Source organism: Anomalospiza imberbis, chromosome 2 (assembly GCF_031753505.1).
Source record: "Anomalospiza imberbis isolate Cuckoo-Finch-1a 21T00152 chromosome 2, ASM3175350v1, whole genome shotgun sequence".
In the NCBI taxonomy this organism is placed as follows: domain Eukaryota; kingdom Metazoa; phylum Chordata; class Aves; order Passeriformes; family Viduidae; genus Anomalospiza; species Anomalospiza imberbis.
In genome coordinates this window covers 78,893,264-78,912,848 of record NC_089682.1, presented here as the reverse complement: position 1 = coordinate 78,912,848, position 19,585 = coordinate 78,893,264, and the positions used below count along the sequence as shown (strand labels likewise).

The 19,585-nt window shown below is 38.6% G+C and overlaps 2 protein-coding genes across 3 annotated transcripts in view; both read left to right on the top strand.

Annotated features, from left to right (window-relative positions):
* The window catches only part of ATP1A1 (ATPase Na+/K+ transporting subunit alpha 1), a 179,126-nt gene that overhangs the window by 39,065 nt on the left and 120,476 nt on the right, over window positions 1–19,585 (top strand). The gene's annotated exons all lie outside the window — the stretch shown is intronic.
* SLC22A15 (solute carrier family 22 member 15) overlaps window positions 1–19,585 on the top strand; it is a 36,444-nt gene that overhangs the window by 5,728 nt on the left and 11,131 nt on the right. For both annotated transcript variants that reach the window (XR_010996451.1, XM_068181965.1), the window contains exons 2-9: window positions 7,202–7,417; window positions 10,545–10,677; window positions 11,700–11,864; window positions 13,275–13,404; window positions 15,085–15,300; window positions 16,663–16,803; window positions 17,554–17,639; window positions 19,091–19,211. Coding sequence is in view for 1 of the 2 variants with exons in the window: in XM_068181965.1 (XP_068038066.1) it covers window positions 7,202–7,417; window positions 10,545–10,677; window positions 11,700–11,864; window positions 13,275–13,404; window positions 15,085–15,300; window positions 16,663–16,803; window positions 17,554–17,639; window positions 19,091–19,211 (1,208 nt within the window). In the remaining variant the exon portion in view is untranslated. The remainder of the gene's footprint in view (window positions 1–7,201; window positions 7,418–10,544; window positions 10,678–11,699; window positions 11,865–13,274; window positions 13,405–15,084; window positions 15,301–16,662; window positions 16,804–17,553; window positions 17,640–19,090; window positions 19,212–19,585) is intronic.

The following is a 19,585-nucleotide window of genomic DNA, read 5'->3' as shown; positions in this document are numbered from 1 at the left end:
TCCCTAGTGGAGGGAAGTTAGGAATATGAAATCAGCTGCCTATGCCTTCATCTTCCCTTAAAGTTATGTTGTGTCTTAATCAAACCAGTGCATCTTTCACATACATTTATCTGCAAGAGTAGGTCAGAGCAAGCTTGAGGTAGAGAAGAAATGTGAGCTGTAATTTCAAGACCTTCCTTTCTTTAGCTGTATCTGAACTGCAAAGCACATGCAATTGAGCTCATATTTAGGTGTTTTAAATGCCAGTTGTTGGATGTTCTTGCTCTTCTAATGATCACAACATTCACTCTGACACTAAACCACACATTCTGTGCATGTCTATCTGTATAAACATCTTCTGCTTCTGCTATTCTACTCAGCTTCTGCAATTTAACTTACAAGGCTGACTTCAGCTTCTGTGCAGTTCAGTCCAAGAAGATGCCTGTTCAATGTGCTGTTGTGAAGACCTTAACAGAACTACTGCTGATGGGCATAGCAAGAAGTATGAGTTTTGGGAGAGGCACAGAGCAGACATTCTGAAGGGTTACCAACAAAGGGAAGGTAGCAGTGTTCTGCCTGTTTAAAAAGGAAAAAAAAAAAAAAAAACAAACCAAAATGCAACTTTCTATTTTTTTTTTTAAAGGCTACATGGTGTGTGGAGTGAAGTTGTCAGAAGGAACTTGCTCTGGGGCTCTTTACTAGAGGTGTGCCTGAATGCCTTGATTTTTGCAAAGTCCTTTCAACAAGGAATGGAAGGTGCCTGCAGGCACAGTGTCAATAGTGATTGTCATCTTTGTATGGGCTGTGGGTAAAACATAAAGAGATGTTTTCAGATTATTAATAATAAAGTTGTTACTGCATAAAGAATATTTGGTGAAACAGTGTTTGGACTCAGTGGGAGCTGAAGCAATCCCATCTTCTGCTATTTGCCTTTCAGTCTGGCAAACTACAATCCATCTAGCCAATGTGTCCTCTAAGCACCCTTGAAAGAGTAGCCTGGAAGTTAAAAGGCATAATTCTACTGGGTAGCAAACACTATGGGTTAAAAATATTTGTATTATGACACATTATCTTCCCTTCCTTCTTTCCTGTCCCTGTGTACACACAGTCTCTAACTTCCCATGTTTTGTTGGCAAAAAATTACCTGTGTTTTTCCACTAGCAATTATCAAGGCACTCCTCACAGACATGTCTCCATTTTAGAGGCTCTAAATTCCTTTCCTCTTGGGTGAGAGAACTAGTAGGTGTGTAAGTGAATTCAGAATAGTTGTTTACCACTTCCATGAGATAGTTGCTCTTCATTTCTGATAAAGTTTTGTGTTCTCGAATGTCTTTGTTATTTTAACTGGAGTAGTTAATTTAACTACTTATTTAAGACGGTGCTTCTTGTGTATTGTTTACATTAAGCAAAACCTGTTTGCTTTTTCCAAGTGTTAGCCCAGTGGGACTGGAGAACCTCTGGAGCAATAACATCTGTTTTCTAGGTCTTGTCTGTTTACAATATGATCTCTGAATAGGTTTGCAGTTTAACCTGGTTAAATGTTGTGTTTTCCTAATCATGGTGGGCTCAGGGTGAAAGGGTGTTAAGAATTTGCCTTGGAAGGCTCGATGAAGGTGTTGAGATCCTCATGTAAGGAAAGATGCAGTGAGTTGCGTGTATAGCTTATAAAACTTTGTGGTGTGATGTTTAGTTACTGGTGTCTTAAAAATATATAAATACCAGAGTCCTTTAATATCTTTTAACTTGTAGACCCTTGATAGACTTCCTCCTGAAGAGGTTATGTCCTTTTACAGTAAATTTAGGAGTGCTGAAACAGTTCTGTAATTCTTAATTATTTTTCTGAGCACTTTTAAGAAATAATTAATGGAATTCTGAGGCCTGTAGGCTGTAAGCTGAAAATCAGTGGTTTAGCAAGTTCCACAATGAAACTGGAAAAACAGATTTTTTCAGTTCTGGAGCATCATGTTGCTCTGAAATAGTAGTAAACAGAAGACATATTTCAATTTAAAAACCCTATAAACAAAACACAAGTAGATCTTAATTGCTTACACTCAGACAGGTCCTTAAAATGAATAAATAAAGGAAAGTAGCTTATACAAATGTCAGCATTGTCTTTTAGTCTGGATAATTAAACAAAAACTTTGGAAGTAATCAGTAAATTACCAAGTCAAATGCTTTAGCCAAGGATATGATTTTCTTATAGTCTTAGCAGAACTGCCTTTCTGAAACCAAGATGCTCACCCAATATTCCTTGGCAGTGTCCCAAAATGTCATGCAAAGATGAGGACTTTTATTTCTTAAAATACTGCCTGTGACTCAGACAAGTTTTTAGCCAACACAGGCTGGAAAGTACAGAGAGAAAGAGGGGCAGACATGAAACACAGACCAGAGAGTAACCATGCTCGTGGAAGCAGGACTAATCCCTGCCTGATACTTGCCAGCCCGCAGTTTCTGCATTTTTTTTTTTTTGCCAGCAGTTGCTGATTTTTTTTCATGTTACCCTGTAATACCATTGGGATAGTCCACTCCTGGTCTGCTTTATTATATTCATACACTGGAATAGGAACTTACAGCACTTCTTTGCTTTATTCTAAGTCCTTTTCCTCATAAGAAGAGTGGATTGGTGCTTCTGATGTGATATTGGTGAAACTATGTAGCTGGTATTTGACTGAGGAGTTGTGGCACTTGATTGCATATTAATGTAGTTTGATTTCCTCAAATGTTCCTATTGAAGCAGAGGTAGTATTAATAGTGCTTTTTTGTAATTTTGGTTCATATGTATTGCACTGGTTCTGTAACTTACCAGTCCATGAGCTTTCTTTTGACTTCTGTTTCTAAAGGCAGAAAAATAACACTTCCAACTTCATTATTCATGTTCAGAGATGTGTCAGCCTGTGATGTGAGTGAGGGTGCTGTGTTCCTGTGGCCCTGTCAGACAAAGGTATGTACACAGGAGGTGTTGCAGAAAGCATGTACAGTGAAGGTATTTGCTCTTCAGACACCAAACACGTGGAAAGTAAAGCAGCCCTTGTCTGTGTATGGCAGCAGTCACCTGGCTCATGGACACCCAGGCTGAGCAGGAGCTGCTGCCACTGCCCACCAAAATAACACTGAGCATGAAACAGCTGAAATGTGTGTATTTGGGTATTTTGAACAGGAGGGGTAAGCTAGAAGGACATTTTCCGTAAACCTGTAAGAGGCGAGGCTCTAAGAGTTGTGATCTTCTGTGTTTGTCTCCATTATGGATGTTAAAGAATTTCTAGAATGAAGTTACGTAAGGTTTTGGACAGACTTTCGACTTTTTGCTGTGGATTCTGGAGGCCAGCAGTTTCAGGCTTTAAAACTCTAAACTGTGTGGGTTTTCTCTGTTTCTCTGTGGAAGCCCTAAGTTCTTTCAAAATATGTGTCTGCTCTGTCATTGGTACGCCACAGGTAATAACCAACAGTGGGTACATTCTGCGTGGGAAGTGGTCTGTCAGAGTGGGTCTGGCCTTGGTGAGGAACTGAGATGTCACGTTCTTCTGCACATGCTGATTCTTCACTTTAACTACGACAGCTATTCCTTCTGTCTTACAGTGTTCTCCCTCTTCCCATGCCACCAGGAAGGGAAGGATACTTTAATGGAGGAATGTGTTGTCAGCAGCAAATAATAATTTTGCAACAAGAAGACGTTGTAGGGCTTTTCTACATTGGAGCTATTGAGAAGAAAAAATAATGTGGATTTAAAGCCAAACCACCCTTTGGAGAGGACTTGGAGCAGATGAGATCATCAGATTTTCAAAAATTAGGTTACCCTCCAGCTTTTCAGCTGCTTGTCATGGGTTCAGAAGAAATTACTCCAATCTTGAACTGTAACCATCTCTTTATCAAATGCTTCTACCAGAGCAAGGTCATTCATTGTTCTTCCTTAATTTCTGTCTTTCCTCAGGGCGCAGTTTTAATGCTTCTGTATTCAAAAGATCAGAAGTTACTGTCTTACTCATTATTTTGTTCGGCAATGAATGCTTCAGCTGCTACTTGTCTAGAATGACCAGGCTAGTTGGGAATTGCTGATGAGCTGACTAAAAAAGGTTGAAAGCTTCTCTTCCTAGAATTGAAGTCTTGCTTTTGTTTTTACATTTGTGCTTCATAATGGGTAAATTATAAGGTCTAAAAGAGTTTTCTTAAATTATTTTTGTGCTCATTTCACGATACACAAATGAAACGTTGAATTCATTCTCCCCCTTCCTTGCTTGTCTTATTGGAGGTTCTGTATATTTATTGGATGCAATTTATTATGAAAACGAACATCCGGAAAGCTGGTCACTTCTATTAATATTAGTTTTAAGTTAATTTCAAAATCTGTTAGTGAAACAGCTTTGACTGGCTAACTAAAATTCCTTCTACTTAGCAGGGAACGTGAAAGTTTACAGGTTATTAGGGCATTGCCTTTAAATAAATTCCCTTACACCACAGTCTTCTAATTTAGGCAGACTATAAGATTTTAACCTTAAGAGAATATTAACAAATAGGAGAAACCTCAACTAACAGAACTCTAAGCATCTCATCATCAGTGACTGGGAGCTTGTGCCTTATCCCTGTGTACTTGGTATTCATCTTGATTAATACAGATCAGTGCAGGTAATTTGGTAGGGAACTGTTAACATCCATATAGAGCCAATTAAAATGTTTTATAAACAGGAACTAAATACTAAATGACATATATTTGACTTCATTTGGGTTATAGAACAAATGAAAAATGAAGGGCTTTGTTTGCCACAGTGCATATAATGCAGTCATTTTATATTTTATACAGTTGTTATATAATATTCCTATTTGATTTGTTACTGTTTTGTGTCGTCCACCAGTCTGCACAAGTATGCTACTTTTAAGTGCAAGCATTTAGAATTCTTAAGGGAGAAATCTTCAGATTCATTAACACAACTCTTACTTAAATGAAAACTTTATTTTGTAATTAAGTGTAGAGTTTCCTTCATCATGTTTTTAAAATCACTTCTAGAAAATGTTTCTGACCTTCAGAATTGTCACTGACTTTTGGGGGGTGTTTTGTGGGCTTAGTTTTGTTTCCACAATGAAATTAATAGGGTTTACTGTACCTTTTACCCAGAAACAAGGCAGGTGTCCACTAGGAAGGAGGGTTTTGTGTCAGCAATGACTCAGTGAACTTGAGTATAGAACAATACTATTTGATAATATCAGAACACATTCCCATCTTCATATGGTTTGCTGATTGCACAGATCAATTGAAAGTGTTTCTATCTTTATGATATCCTTAGTTGGTGCACCCACTAGGTTGTTGCTGATTGTTGAGGGTTTTTGATAGAAACAAAACAGTGTAGTGTTTCCGTATCTGCCTGCAATTGCTTATTTTTTTCTATTCAGTTTTCTGTAGCTGGTTTCGCCTCGTACAAAAATGAAAAGTATTATGTTTTCCTTCTTGAAACCAAATGCCTTGAGGATTTTGTTTCTTGATCTACTTCAAATATATGATTATTGTTTCACAAGACAAAAGCAAGGATGTTATCACTTAGTCCTTGCACATAATTGTCTGAGTGAATCAGTGTAGGGGGATGCACCACGCGTCATGACCTCTAATTCTCATTTCTCAGTAATTTCAAGCTGTTCTTAAGAGTACTTTAGCCACACATCCCTAGCAACATGGTCACTCTTTTTTTAATACCTCTTTCCCATGTGATCTTAGTCATTGCCTTCTTTCCAGATGAGTTCTTTTACTTTTTATTGTTGTCAATCTAGAAGTTGTTCTTAAACTCAAATAATAACTGTTAACTGTTTTTATTCCAAATTTCTTCTGATATTTAATGATTTTAATGGAAAAGTGAAAGATAATTATTTTAAAATATATTTATCTACCTCCTGCCACTAAAGTAGCAGCTTATTGTGTAGAATACAAAGAGGAGCTGATGGGAAAAATTGCTTCCAGGTAATAACTCAGGGCTGTGTTTTAGTTTAGTAATAATTCTCATTTAGATCTGGGTGTAACTCCAGCTGCTCAGCTGTTGTAGAGAACAGAGCAGTATTATCTGATGTTGCATGCATCAGATTCAGAGGTCCTCAGGCTGCTTTTTTGTACCTATGGTTCTCCCAGTTTTGCACATTATTTGTGAAGCAGCCTTCTGAGAGAACGCACTTCCTGTGGGTACATTGTTCCTGAGAACACAGGGAGGAGATGCTGGGAGCAGAGCAAGGACTATTCAGGAGGTACCTAAGTAGGGTTTGAAGACTGGAGAGACATGAATGTGGGTTTTTTTATGGAGGAAGGTGTTTGTTTGTTTCGTCAAGAACCACTGTGCTGAGTTCAGTTTCTCAATGAGGGCTTGAGATGAAGCGGTTTTATTTGGAGAGTGTGTGGGGCTGTTACTCGCAATGCCTTTTGTCCCTCTGAAGACTTTATGATCCATCTTCTCATGTGGAATTTGTGCCACTTCTGTGTTCAAACAGGTCTCAAACCATGGGGTTTTAAGTGGTAGTTGTAATGTGACCTATGAATGTTGTTCTTTGCAAGCAGCAGCAACCCACCTCTGGACCAGGCTTGAAATGTCTGGGTTTCCAGCAGTTTTATTTATTCTTTTCTAAACAAAAGTGAGTGTTGATCACTATTTAGACCTTGTGTGTGTCTATAAATATGTAGGTATATTAAAAATGCATGTGTGTGTTCACATGGTTGTCTCTGTCTCTTCTAAGAGTAAAACAGGTCCACAGACGGTAGAAAACCAGCAAGTAATTAATTTTGTCAAAACTGGGAAGGATTAGATAGGAAACCACGATGAGGAGATCTAGTCCAAATACCAAATTAGAGGAGTGAACAACACAGGAGGAAGGCGAGCATAGAAGAGTAATTTATTGCATTAAAGAATAGGGGGTTTCTCCTCCTTAGCACATCTAATAGCTTTTCCTCCATCCATGATCTGTACCTGCTGTGAGTGGGAGTTTGGGGCCGTCTGACTGAGGGAAAGGTGTCAGGAGGGAAACTTCTTTTCTCTCAAATATCCAACACCTAAAAAAGAGCAAGAACCACTTTGTTAAAGCTGTAGTTCTTCAGTGTGTGCCATTTGGTAGTCAGGGGCTATACACAACGTCTCATAGTGGTAGAAGGCAAATACAACAATAGGAATGTTTTTAATACTGATTTGATCCAGCTGTGGAGGACACATGGCTTGGATTCAAGCTGAGCATCTCTGATGTTTTTTGTCTTTCATGCCAGCTCTATGTGGCCACTGAAGCCATTCTCATCGCATTGGTGGGTGCAACTCCTCCCTACCACTGGGATCTCCAAGGGCTCTCAGCTAATCAGAGCCATGGCAACCATTCAGTGAGTGAGCAGGGAGCTTTTGGGGAATGGCTTCTGACTGCCAACGGCAGCGAGGTGCGTAAGCACGTACACTTCGGCGGCAGCAGCTTCACATCCATAGTCTCTGAGGTAAGTCTGAGATGTGTTTTGCAGCTTCGTGTGTGAGTAGTAAATCTTACCGAAATGGTTTTGGGGGTCTCCTTGTACTGCTTTTTTCTTGCAAATTAATGCATGTTCTGATTAGCACATGAAACATGCTAGCTCCAGTTAGAGCCTGGGTAATGTGCTCACATCTTTACCAGCAACAAAAGCTAGCTTTCTATTGCTGTGCAAATCTTGACCAATGTTCTGCTCCAAAACTTCCCACCTTTTCTGTGTGGAGGTTACGTATTGCATCCTGCAGCCTGGTTCCACATTTGAGCTGTAATCGTGACATTCATTTTACTAATTTGCTCAAAATTCTTTATGGACTCTGAGCTCTTTCTGGCCATCCCCTTGCTGAGCTCCAGTACATGTATTGCACCCATCATGCAGTTAGCAAGCACTGGAGGGGAAGTGGCTCATGCAGTCTTTGCAACTCCAGATACAAGAACATGGGCGGTGGGGAGTCAGGTGGACAAAGCAGCTCCCTCACATTCGATTCCAAAACAAGCTTTGGTTTCGTTGGCATGGCCTCTGTGTTTTTTAAGTGGTTTCTTTCATGGACTAGCCACAGTCCCTACAGGAATGATTCCAGACTCTGCACTGATGTGTGCAACACCTGCCCTTCTTGGGTCTGTCAGTATCTGTTAATGTCAAATTTTTCTTTATAAGAGCTCTGAGTGCATTGGTTACAAGGTCTGAATGCAGAGCTGAACCGTGGAGTCCAGTGTAGTACCATTTGATAGTTTGTGGCTATTGTCCTGCAGTATTAATGCTACCCAAATTACTCCTGTAAAGCAGTTTATTGGTTAGGAGCATATTAATATAAATGGCCAGCTTTGGAATAGTACCAAGTCATTGTGTTCAAAAGGCATTGCTGCTTATTCTCACAATAAGGAGGATATGAGCACTTATGATACCATTTAAATTAAAATTTTAGTGGATGGTGGATTTCTTAAGCATCATTTAAAACTCAGTAAGGCTTTTGAATTTTCTCTGGAATTTTTCTTTTCTGTTTTTTTTAACTTGCCCAAGAATCTTTTACTCTCTCAAACTTGACAAGCAGACATGCTTGTAGAGTGTAGCATATGACACAGATTTTATACAAATCTTTATACATTTTGGTTGCATAAATAAGAAATGCAGGTAAAGAACAAAGCCTGCTTGAGCAATAAAAAAATCCTAAAAAAACTCCCCAACCAAAAAAACTCAGAAAATGCCAACCCAAAGCCAACTTGTCTAGAGTCTGCTTTCTAACTCTTTAGTATGTGTTTCAGTAGAGGCCCATTTGAATAAAATCTTTGTACCTTTTTTGTTTCCCTCTATTAAAGTATAGTTTTTATGAATTTGTTAGCTGAATATTTGGAGGTTATTGCTAAGCACAAACATTTTGAGAGAGAACATACATATCTGGAGAGTGTTTCACCACTAATTTATTATTAATCTAATTTCATGATTCATTGTAAAGAAGTTTTTTCCTACATTTAAAAAGGGTGTGTCAATGCTTAATCTTGTGGCATCATTGATAACTTGACCATTACAAATTTACACTGAAAAATATTCTGATGTAAAAAGCTTGATTTTTAAGCTTTTCCATATATGCTTTTTAATAAGCATATATGTAGGATGTTTTTATGTAGAAGAGAAAAGCCTTGAGCTCTCTAAAGAGCTTAGACATTGCAATAAATCTTGAGGAGAAATTTTGCTTTGCAACCAAATTATCCCTTAATCCCTGAATGATTCAGAAAGCATTTCATGTCAACACTTTTCATGTTGGCTGCTTTTTAAATTTTTATACCAAAAGTTAGGGCATGATTCTTGTAGCTGTTATAAAACAAACTGACCATGTTATTTCAGGATAAAATTAATCTCATATGCAATTATTTTACAAATGTATTTGTCTGGGAATTGTTTTTGAAGTCTGCAGATGCTTCAGAAGCTGATTTATGGTCATGTGGTTGGTTTCAGTTGAATTTTGTCAGTCTTGGCACTTTATGGATGCATTTCCTACTATTATCAGTAACTACCTTCCTGTTAAAGTAACAATTCAGAGTGAAGCAGATATAGAAAGTAAGCAAGTTATTTTCTTGGAGCTTATGAATGATGTTTTGTTAGCATCCTAATCTTTGTGAGATTTAATTGCATGGCTCTGTTCTCATGATGAGGTAGTTTATAACTGAGCTTTGAAATAATATAAGCTTTGCTAGAAAGGATATTTAATGAGAATTTGGTAGAGGAAGAGAAGATTATGAGGAGAAGATTAGACAGAGTTATTGCAGGGATAATGACATAATCACCAGCTTACCAGCACAGGAAGAAGAGTTGGTTGTCACTAAAAGGAAACATTATCTCAAGGTGCAAGAGGAATAGAAAAAGAAAAGAACAGAAGATGTTAAGTGTTTAGAATATGAAAGGAAATAACTTTTGAACATTGAGAGCATGTCATATTTTCATTCTGCACTTCTGTGGAGCAAAGAATTTTGTAAGGTTCAACTTGAGACATTAAGTCTGTAAGAATCAAACATTTCAAGATGTATTTGTATTGGAATTGAAGAGAACTGGAAATGATGAAGTACGCTGTAAAAAAGATGAGTGTGTGCAGAAAACCTGACTAACCTGTCTAGTGCTGCCAAAGTATTTCTCAGGGACAAGACAATTCACAAAGAGGAGCATGTGCGGGAATATCTTCAGACATAAACCACAACTGTTTTTTCACAATGTGTGTTCTACACACTGCAGTGACACATGTCAATAGGTAGAGCTGAATCTATTTAGGTTAACAGCTTTATGGAAAAGAAGGCAGAAGAAGGGAAAGTGGGAGAAAGCTGCAAAAATTAGAGTATTGTGAGGAATCTGTTCTTGATTTCAGAACCAAAGACTGCATTTGATTTGTAAGAACTGCAGTTGTTAGTATCCTGCGAGGAGTTTGGGAGACAGCAGTGGGGACCAGTGATTTACTGAATATAATGCTTAGGAGATTTATGAAGAGTTTGATCTTCTTTAAAATTTGTAACATCCCCTCCAGCTATTAGCTGTTGGTGAACTGTTTGGATTCTGATTAATTTGCCTTTTTGCTGGTTTGTTGTTTCTGTTTTTTTCTTCTTCCTCCATCCAGTGGTTTTTAATTGGCAATGCATCATACAAAGTCAGTGCTGCCAGTTCTTTCTACTTCAGTGGTGTGTTTGTTGGAGCCATCTCCTTTGGCCAGCTGTCTGATCGCTTCGGGAGGAAGAAAGTCTATCTCACAGGTAACCCCCTGACAGAATGAATGACGTGAAGGTCATTGGCAATGGCCTGAAGATCTGTGGCAACGGCCCGGTTTCTGCTGAGAGCTTCATGTGCAACTGTAAATCATGTGCTGTGATTTTGTTTGTTTTGGCATTCCAATATACTTGTGCCATAGAAGTTGAGACAACAAATCAGTATTTCACTGTTCAGTCACCATTTGGATTTCTGCAAGGTGTTCTGGGTTTGTAAGTTACAGCGTAAAAGGCTTTCACTTGTGCAATTGTTGTGCTCTTAGGATCTCTGCAAGTTGCAATTAGTATTTTTAGTTGTTTTGTAACAGCATTCTTACCTGTATAACCTGTTAGGAATTTGTTGCACCTTTTATCCCCTGTTTGTATGATTTAATTTTTATGTATTTGTGATCCTCATACTGTTTTGAAGCTCATAAGCTTTCTAACTGTCCCTGGATCAAACAACATTTGAAACTGCATGTTTTGTGTATGTATAAAGTTGTGTGTCAATGCACAAGCATGTAGAGTTTAAAGAAATGTTTTATGCTTTTTGTTTTTCTTTGAAGGAACAGCACTTGTTCAAAGCACAAAAAGGTGGGCCTGCTCTGCATACGAACCCACCATGTATTGTCCCCTGGCAATGTTTCTCTTCTCTGGTTTGTATACACCAGTCTCTAAAAATGAGGAGAGATACCTGGTCATATATTTAACCTGTGGCTTCTTTATCAGGGATAAATATAAAGCCATCTTTAACAGGAGTCAGGCAGTGGTTCTGAGTGTATAAAAAAATTGTCTGCTATTAACTGAATTTAAAGGTTCAAACTGCAAAATATGTATCAGAAAACCACTCCTGTGTCCCCTCCTTTTTGATATTGACTCTAGGTATTTAAATTTCTTTTCAAACCTGTGGTGCTGGTGTTTACTTTGATGGCTTAGGACAGATGCCAGTGGGCATCAAGTAAAGATACCAGTAAGTGCTTCTGTTTCTTTAGGCACTCTTCTAAAATTAAACTTTATGCTTTATTTTCCAGGCTTTGCACTTGACATCTTGTTTGCCATTGCAAACGGATTCTCACCCTCGTATGAATTCTTTGCTGTTTCCCGGTTCTTAGTAGGGATGATGAATGGTGGGATGTCACTGGTAGCCTTTGTTCTACTGAATGAGTGTGTGGGTACAGCCTACTGGGCACTAGCAGGTAAACTGCCTTTATTGTCAGAATTCATAGATTTCACTCTCTCACACCACTTGAGGCACACAAAGCAGCTGCAAATTTAGCTCCACTTGAGCATATCTGTGATCACAGTCTTTGAACTCTACTTGTTCAATATGAACCTTGGACAAGCGAGGTAGATGACTTGGGGCCATTCAGATCTCTGCATCACTCAAGGTGACAAAGATCCAGCTGGAACCTCTCCCATGAATGTTACCAGCTAGATACTCACCCAAGGTTCATCACAACTGAGCTCTACTAATCAGAATGCTGGACTCTGTTAAACAGAGCCAAGTGTTCGTATGCTAAATATAGTTCTTTCCTTCCTGGCAGTTCTTAAAAAGAAATCAAAAGTGGTTTTAGCAGGATGAGAAAACTGTTGCTTATATATTATTAAAAAAAGTTGATTGCTAGTGTTGGACCTGTCCTTCAGAAATGTGTGTAACCTGTATTGCTACTGATGCCTTGTCAAGGCTGACCTAGAACAGAGGCTAGATGGAGTTAAAGAATAAAGTAGCTATTTATTAAAAGGCCTCAGTGGATGCACCTTGGGCAGTACAAGAACCCAGCCAGGGCTATACCTAAGATGAACCAAAATGGTCACAAAAATGGACGGCTGGTCATGAGGTCTCTCACTTTTATAATTTCTGATACATTTGCATCAGAACTTACAGCTTTATAGCTTTAGCTTATGAAGTCCCATCCTTCTTGTTTTTCTCTCTTCAGTTCATGTTGTTTATGCTCTTGGGCCTGAAATTTGGATCAGTTGTCCTTGGTCCCAAGCTAGAAAAGGAATTGTTTTGTCTAGCTATTCTGTGAAGAGACCTTACCATCCCTTAATATGAAGTTCAGAACTGCACACTGAAGCAGTACAGAATCTGAAAAATTTGAAAGCTAAAACTTAAGGCATCACTAGAGCTCCAGGGCCTGACTTAGAAAGCCCAAGAAGTGCTATGCTGAGACTGGCACCTTTTAAAATAGGGCGTCTTACAAATCATGGAAGCTACAAATGAATACTACATATTCCTAAAACTACCAGTTTTTCAATGTTTTGTAGTATTTATTTTTACACATTGAAAGGTGCATACTTATGCTGCATACATACAAATACTTATATTTGGAATTAGAAGACTTCATTGTTCACAGGGCTTTGTGGAGTTTGGAAGATGTAGAAGAACGCTTTTGGGGCTTTTATTGATTTTGCAATTAGATGTAAAAGTTCTGCTCTGCATGAATGAAGGACAGGGTGTTCTTTGGTCAAAGAGCTGTGGTTGTGCCTGAATTGCTGAATGAATTTTTGCTGGTGAAGAGTTAGTTCTTGTCTGATGCCATTTGTTGTGATTTACTAATGTTTCTAACAGAAGTGATAATGTTTTGTTTTTAATTGTATGTTAGGTTCTATTGGTGGCTTGTTCTTTGCTGTTGGAATTGCCCAGTATGCTTTATTAGGGTATTTCATTCGTTCCTGGAGGACTCTGGCTGTTGTGGTTAATCTGGAAGGAACAGTCATCTTTCTCCTCTCTCTGTAAGTTGTTCAATCTGAGTTTCATAAAGAAAGATGTCAAAAAAAATTTGAACAGAGTACCCAAACTATTAAGTCAGCTTTCCTTTCTAGTATGGCATGAAATGGTGTAAATAAGGTATTTCTCTCAATACACCCCCTCCCCCCCACATGGTCTGTGGTCTCTTCAAATAGTAGTGCTGCAGTATCTGAGCCTGTAAGTCCACACTGTACTGTGTGTGCAGTATTACTGTAGAAGGGAACAGATTCTATGGTGGAAGAAAAGAGAAGCACATCCTGTTCTTTAGCTGGTGTATGTAGATGACCTAAACTGGTGCTATGAGGCACTATGAATACATGATAAAAGGTACAGGAATGGTTTCGTATTTATGTGATAACATGATGCTTCTCCTGTGTTTACATAGAGGGAACAGCACCAAAATTGCTTGCCTGTCCTGTCCTAAAAGTGACATGCAAAAGAAAAAATGGGCAGCTCCCTTTAGTTTTTCAAATGTGATCTTTTTGGAGATAGTAGAGGCTTTGTGAATTTCAGCACTGAAAGCTCTGTGATGCAGTGTGGTCTTCTTTTCTTACATGCTTTCTGATCTCTAAATCTCAGTAAATAAAAGAGCAAAATTACTTTAGCTGCTGTTTAAACTAGAGGTCTTTTCCTTTCCAACGTCTGTTTCACTTCTGTATCTCTTTGAATAAAGCTTTTGCTTCTCAAAAAATCCACAAAACCCTTTCAAAGGAGCATCAGAACTCAGGGAAGGGTCCTTGAGGCTGTTCATGAGGTGAAAGGCAGAGATGACACTTTGGATATTCAAAACCTTGCGGTGATAGGCACCCTTGGGAAAAAATTACCTTTCAGATTGATAGGTACAACTTTTTGAAGTGAGTTATGCTTGTGATTTCAGAGCTATGCTCAGAGGCCTATCTTTTCTGTAAGAAAAGGGTTTTTTTAAATTCCAGATTTCCCACTGCCTCCCTACCACATGGCTTAAAAATTACTCAGTGTAGAAAATACTGTCAGATATGTTCCTTTCTAAGCTCTTTTTTTGGTGAAAACACAGAATCATATTCTTTTAAACTTAGAGGAAAAATATAATTTTTGGTCTGAGGCAAAGAATCTTTAAAAGCTTCTGGCCAAAGGCTAAAGTTTAAATTAGGTCGGGAAGCCTGAAAATAATAGAAGATGTGTGTAATAGACATTTTAGGAGTTACAGACCTGTCAAGTGAAGAATGCACGTGAGGAACATGACCTCTGTACAGCTTCTGCCTTTTTGTCTGCAGGAGAGAATTTGGCAAAAAGCTGAAAAATAGGAAGTTGAAGTTGGTCTTGTAGAAAATGAGATATGGAACTAGTGGCTCTTACAAAAGCATCCTGTATTACTTGTAGTAATGTGTGCCTTCTTAATTCTGAATTCTCCAAAGACAGGATCCTAATCATACTGTAACTTGTAATGTTGTTCTTTCTGTGTGTGTATTTATGTATACATGCTGTGCAATTTCTTGTTATCTCAATTACGTACAGCTCACGTTTCCTTTCAACATGCTTTGTTTCCATTTCAGTGCATGAATTTTATACCTGAAGGGTTGTTTGAAAACTCTTTATTATACTGAAGTGCATTTCAGCCTTACTCCTTTAGACAAGTCCAACCTCACAGAGAAGAAAACCCCTAAATGTGTCTGTGTGTGTTTCAGATTCATTCCCGAGTCCCCCCGCTGGCTCTATTCCCAGGGCCGTCTGAACGAGGCAGAAGATGCCCTCTACCTCATTGCAAAGAGGAACCGCAAGCAGAAATGCACTTTTTCATTGAAACTCCCAGCAGAGAGGAGCTCCAGAGAGGCTGGCAGCTTTCTGGACCTGTTCCGATACAGGATTCTCCTGGGACGCACCTTGATCATGATGTTCACCTGGTACTGGAAATACTTTGTGGGCCCAGCTGTGCTACTGCGACCTCTTTAAGTCTTTGAGAGAATGTGGTGCTGAGAATTGCCTCATCCTACAGAATGTTAGGGACACTGTACCTAAAAAGGATCCTTTCTAGTATTTAAGTATCTATTACAGTATTTCCTTAATACATTTCTAGCAAGAAGCCATTTTTACAGTCCAGTTCTGAGGTGTTTTCATCTCTGCATTTCCATCTTGTGTTTTGAGTCTCATAACAGTTGAGAACTACCCCTTCTGTTCTGACCCACAAGGCTGCTGAGATTAGTCACAGTGTCCTCCTCTTAGGCCCAGAGCTGTCAGTATCTCTTCACATGGATTATTCCTTGTTTTGTGTGTAAGGAGCCCATTAGCAGGTGCGTGGCCTACCTTGTCTAATGAGTAGACATTGTAGGCCACAGTTCTTAAGAGAAAGTGCTGGCTGTTGCTGCAGTGAGGGGCAGGAGTCCGTGATGCTCCCTCTAGTTACTAGCAAAAATTTAACTCCAAAAGTTAAAGCCTGTTTTTTTCAGATATCTCGCTAGCCCTGAGGTCTTTCACTGCTTCTTTAAAAAAACCTTATGTTTGACATAGTATGCAGGTCTTTGGGCATTAGTGCTCATGTAGCTGCTTTTATAATGCATATATTTGGGAAATATGTATCAGTTAAGAATAAAACAAATGGACAAATGGTTTTGTCAGCATACAGCACTGAGCTCTTTCCATGTTGCTTTTCCAGGTGCTTACTGCAGAATAACTAGTCGATTATTCTGTTCCTTAAATGAGAATTGCCAATTTGTTGCAGAATGTATTAATGACCAGTTTCTTTCCTCTCTGTAAAGACAAGTCCCTTTACAGGGGTTAACATGACAATAGGGTTACAAAAGAAAAGTTAAACAGAGTTGGAGAATGAATGAATAAAACAGGACCAAGGTGTAGAAATTAAAAGAAGGTTGAAGTGTTGTTTGAACTGCTTGAGAAATTTGGTTTAGACACAATTGGAAAAAGTGTGGATGAAAGTGTAACCTGATAAAAACAAAAGGGACAAGAACATTTCTGAAGTTAAATAATATAGTCATGATTGTATTTTAACTTTATACTGGTTTATGCACATTGTTTGTAAGTGTAGTCTTAAGTTTTACTCAGTAGTAAGTCAGGAATTGGGTCTTTGCTGGGCCAAAAAGGTTTATTTCCCTAGAAGGCATCATACACTTACAGAGAAACATTTTAGACCTATTTACTGAAACACTAAATATAGTTTATAGTGTACTGTGCCAGACCAGTGCTTTGATTTGGCAGCCAAAGTGTCAGCTCTGATTTCACTTTTTTTTTTTTTCTCCTGTCTTTTGCAGGTTTGTGTGCAGCTTGGTTTACTATGGTCTTACCCTTAATGTGGGTGACTTAGGTGGAAGTATTTATGCCAATTTAGCCCTGTCAGGCTTGATAGAAATCCCAGCGTACCCAATCTGTATTTACTTGATTAACCAAAAATGGTAAGTATGGAATTTATTAACCCATTCAGGATTTCCTGATAACTATTCTCAAAGATAGGTTTTCTGTGTATCACGCCTCCTAGCTTGTATCTGTTGTGTGGGGCTTCCCGCTTCGATGTGAAAGTGGCATTGATTTATGTCTATTTCAAATAGCAGTTTAACTTGTTTTCAGTCGCTCACCTCATGGTGAGCCACCCTCTGGCTTGGGTGGGATTGATGTAGCTCAGAGGAACCTGCGCTGCCTCCAGGCTAACACTAGATAGCGTCCTTCCCACCGCTGCCCCGTGATCCCATCCTCACTTCTGGCACAGAGCTATCCCGAGTCCACTCTGCCCAGGCTGTCCTGTGGTCTCAGGACCTGCAATAGCAGTACCTCTGTGAGCTGTGAGAGCAGAGCAGATATGCAGCCTTTTCCTTAACCACGATACTCTGGACTATGTGTCTCAATTTTTGTAGAATTTCATCCCAGCCTCTGCTCTCTGTCTCCTGAAGAGGTTTACAAATGTCACACACAGCAGGAAGCAACCCCAAATCCTAGAAATTGTCAGTTGCTGTATAAAGTTGGCACTCATTTTGTTAAGTGTGCAGCAAAAGCTTGTTTAAAAACGGTGTGAGAGGAAGCGTTGGTGGAAGATGAAATTCAGAATTCCCAGCTGCAAAGAAAGAGTCAGTGTGAATTCAGAGGTTTCATTACTCTGCAACCCACAAACCTAATGCAGAATATAAACCGTTGTTATCTTTGCGTATCAGGTTTGGTCGGAAACGAACGTTGAGTGCATTTCTGTTCCTGGGAGGACTGGCTTGTCTTATTGTCATGTTTCTGCCTAAGAAGAGAGGTAAGTAGTTTTTTGTTTCTGGAGTATGTGGTAAGAATTGGTTAAAACAGCATCCTACAGCATATCAATTTGACGGCTGCTGGAAGATTAGGCTCATACAACATGTGAGTCTCAATTTTTGAAGCCAGAGAAGCCAGCTCATTAGAGAAAAAGAATAAGCATTAGCCTCCCTAAGACCTTAGAGAAAACTTGTTAGTAAGGTTTGGATTTGAATTTTTGCCTTTGGATTCTGCCCTTTACTTCTGTTCACATCAGTTGCTCCTTTCCAGTGTTTTTGACATCATCCCAATGAATGATATTTCTTCTGCTATCTCCAATAGCTAGATGATAGGTTAGTGTAAGTAGTACCCATGCAACTTGGATATATCTCTCTGAGTGGAAGACCAGTGTCAGAAGATCTGAAGAACTGAGTGACGGAGCAAGTTTCCATCTTTCCCACACTGCTCTGTAATATTCAAAAGTAGCATGGTTGTGGTAATAGTAATGTGGCTACACAATTTACAGCTCAGGAGAGCATTCTGATTAACTTCTGAATTAGGGGATCTTTAAGAAATGTGAAATTAAACATCTTTTGTGTAAAGATGCACTAATGATAGTTTTCAGATTACATAGCAATTTTTCTTTGTAAAACCAGATAGATAAATTCACCTTGCTTGTAAGATCTATGGATGTATATTACCTTTCATAAAGTAAGAGAATGTTTCAAATGCTTGAAGAGTGATTCAGGAAATTAAACATCTATGACAGAGTACAGAATTTGCTCTAGATGACAGTAGGTCTGATAGGCAAAGCTTTTTTAAAGGGATGCAACTCATGTTTTCAGAATTATTTCGGGTGCTTGAGCATGGACATTTGGAAATATTCTGGTTTGGCTGGTACCAGTCACCAAGTATTTTTTTCATGTCATTCCAAACATAAGATGTGAAAAGAGAGGACAGAACTGTGAGATCCCAGGAAATCAGCTGTGTACTGAACTGCCCAAGTCAGGCAAGGGTGATGTGCCTGGGGAAGTGAAAGGGCTCACTGGCCAGAAGCAAGCACCTGTCTTCACAGGGCATGAGCTCTGATTTGCCTGTTAAAAGCAAATAAGCACTGCATCTTCTGACAAACTAAGCTGGATGGAAAATTTGGTGTGATTCTTCACAGCATCTTCCTTTCAAAGTAATAATGTTAGAAGAATATTATTATACTATAGAAATGACAATGAATAGGACTCTTGTTAAAAAAAATGTGCTCACTTTTGGAAAATATATCTGTTATACTCTTCTTCAACTTTCTGATAGAAGTAATTTAGTATTTAATTAGTGGTAGACTGAAAATACTGAGTTGTAGCTTCAGCTTTTAGATTCTCCACTTGATTCCTTTTCACACCATACTATTGTGTGATTAAAATGATTCGAGGTGTATTGGAATGCTCAAAAGCCTTACAAGGGTTGCATTTTCTCTCTCAGATACTGGAGTGTTTGCAGTGGTGAATAGTCGCTCTCTGTCTTTGCTGGGAAAACTGACAATCAGTGCTGCATTTAATATTGTCTACATCTACACATCAGAGCTTTATCCCACAGTCATAAGGTAACACAAGTTAATTTTAAGTGTTAATTTTTCTAGTTCTCTTACATTATCATCTTTTATTTATCTTAATTTTTTTTCTATTAACTATAGTTTTTAATTTGATTTTTTCAGTTATATATAATGATTAGATGTAGTTATACATTTGAAATTTTTCCCTTCTCACTCCCTCTTCCATCAAGTTTGCAGTGTCCTCTTCAGACTAACCATATTTTTATGTAATAGTAAAATAGACCTTTAGCTGCTTGGCCTGCTTACAACTCCCCTTCTACTAATGATGATAACTATAGCACTGCAGATACTTCTCTTAATGAGTGCTTTAGAAAACCAGACAACTCTAGCATCATACATGCTTAACCAGGAACACTGAAGGTGAC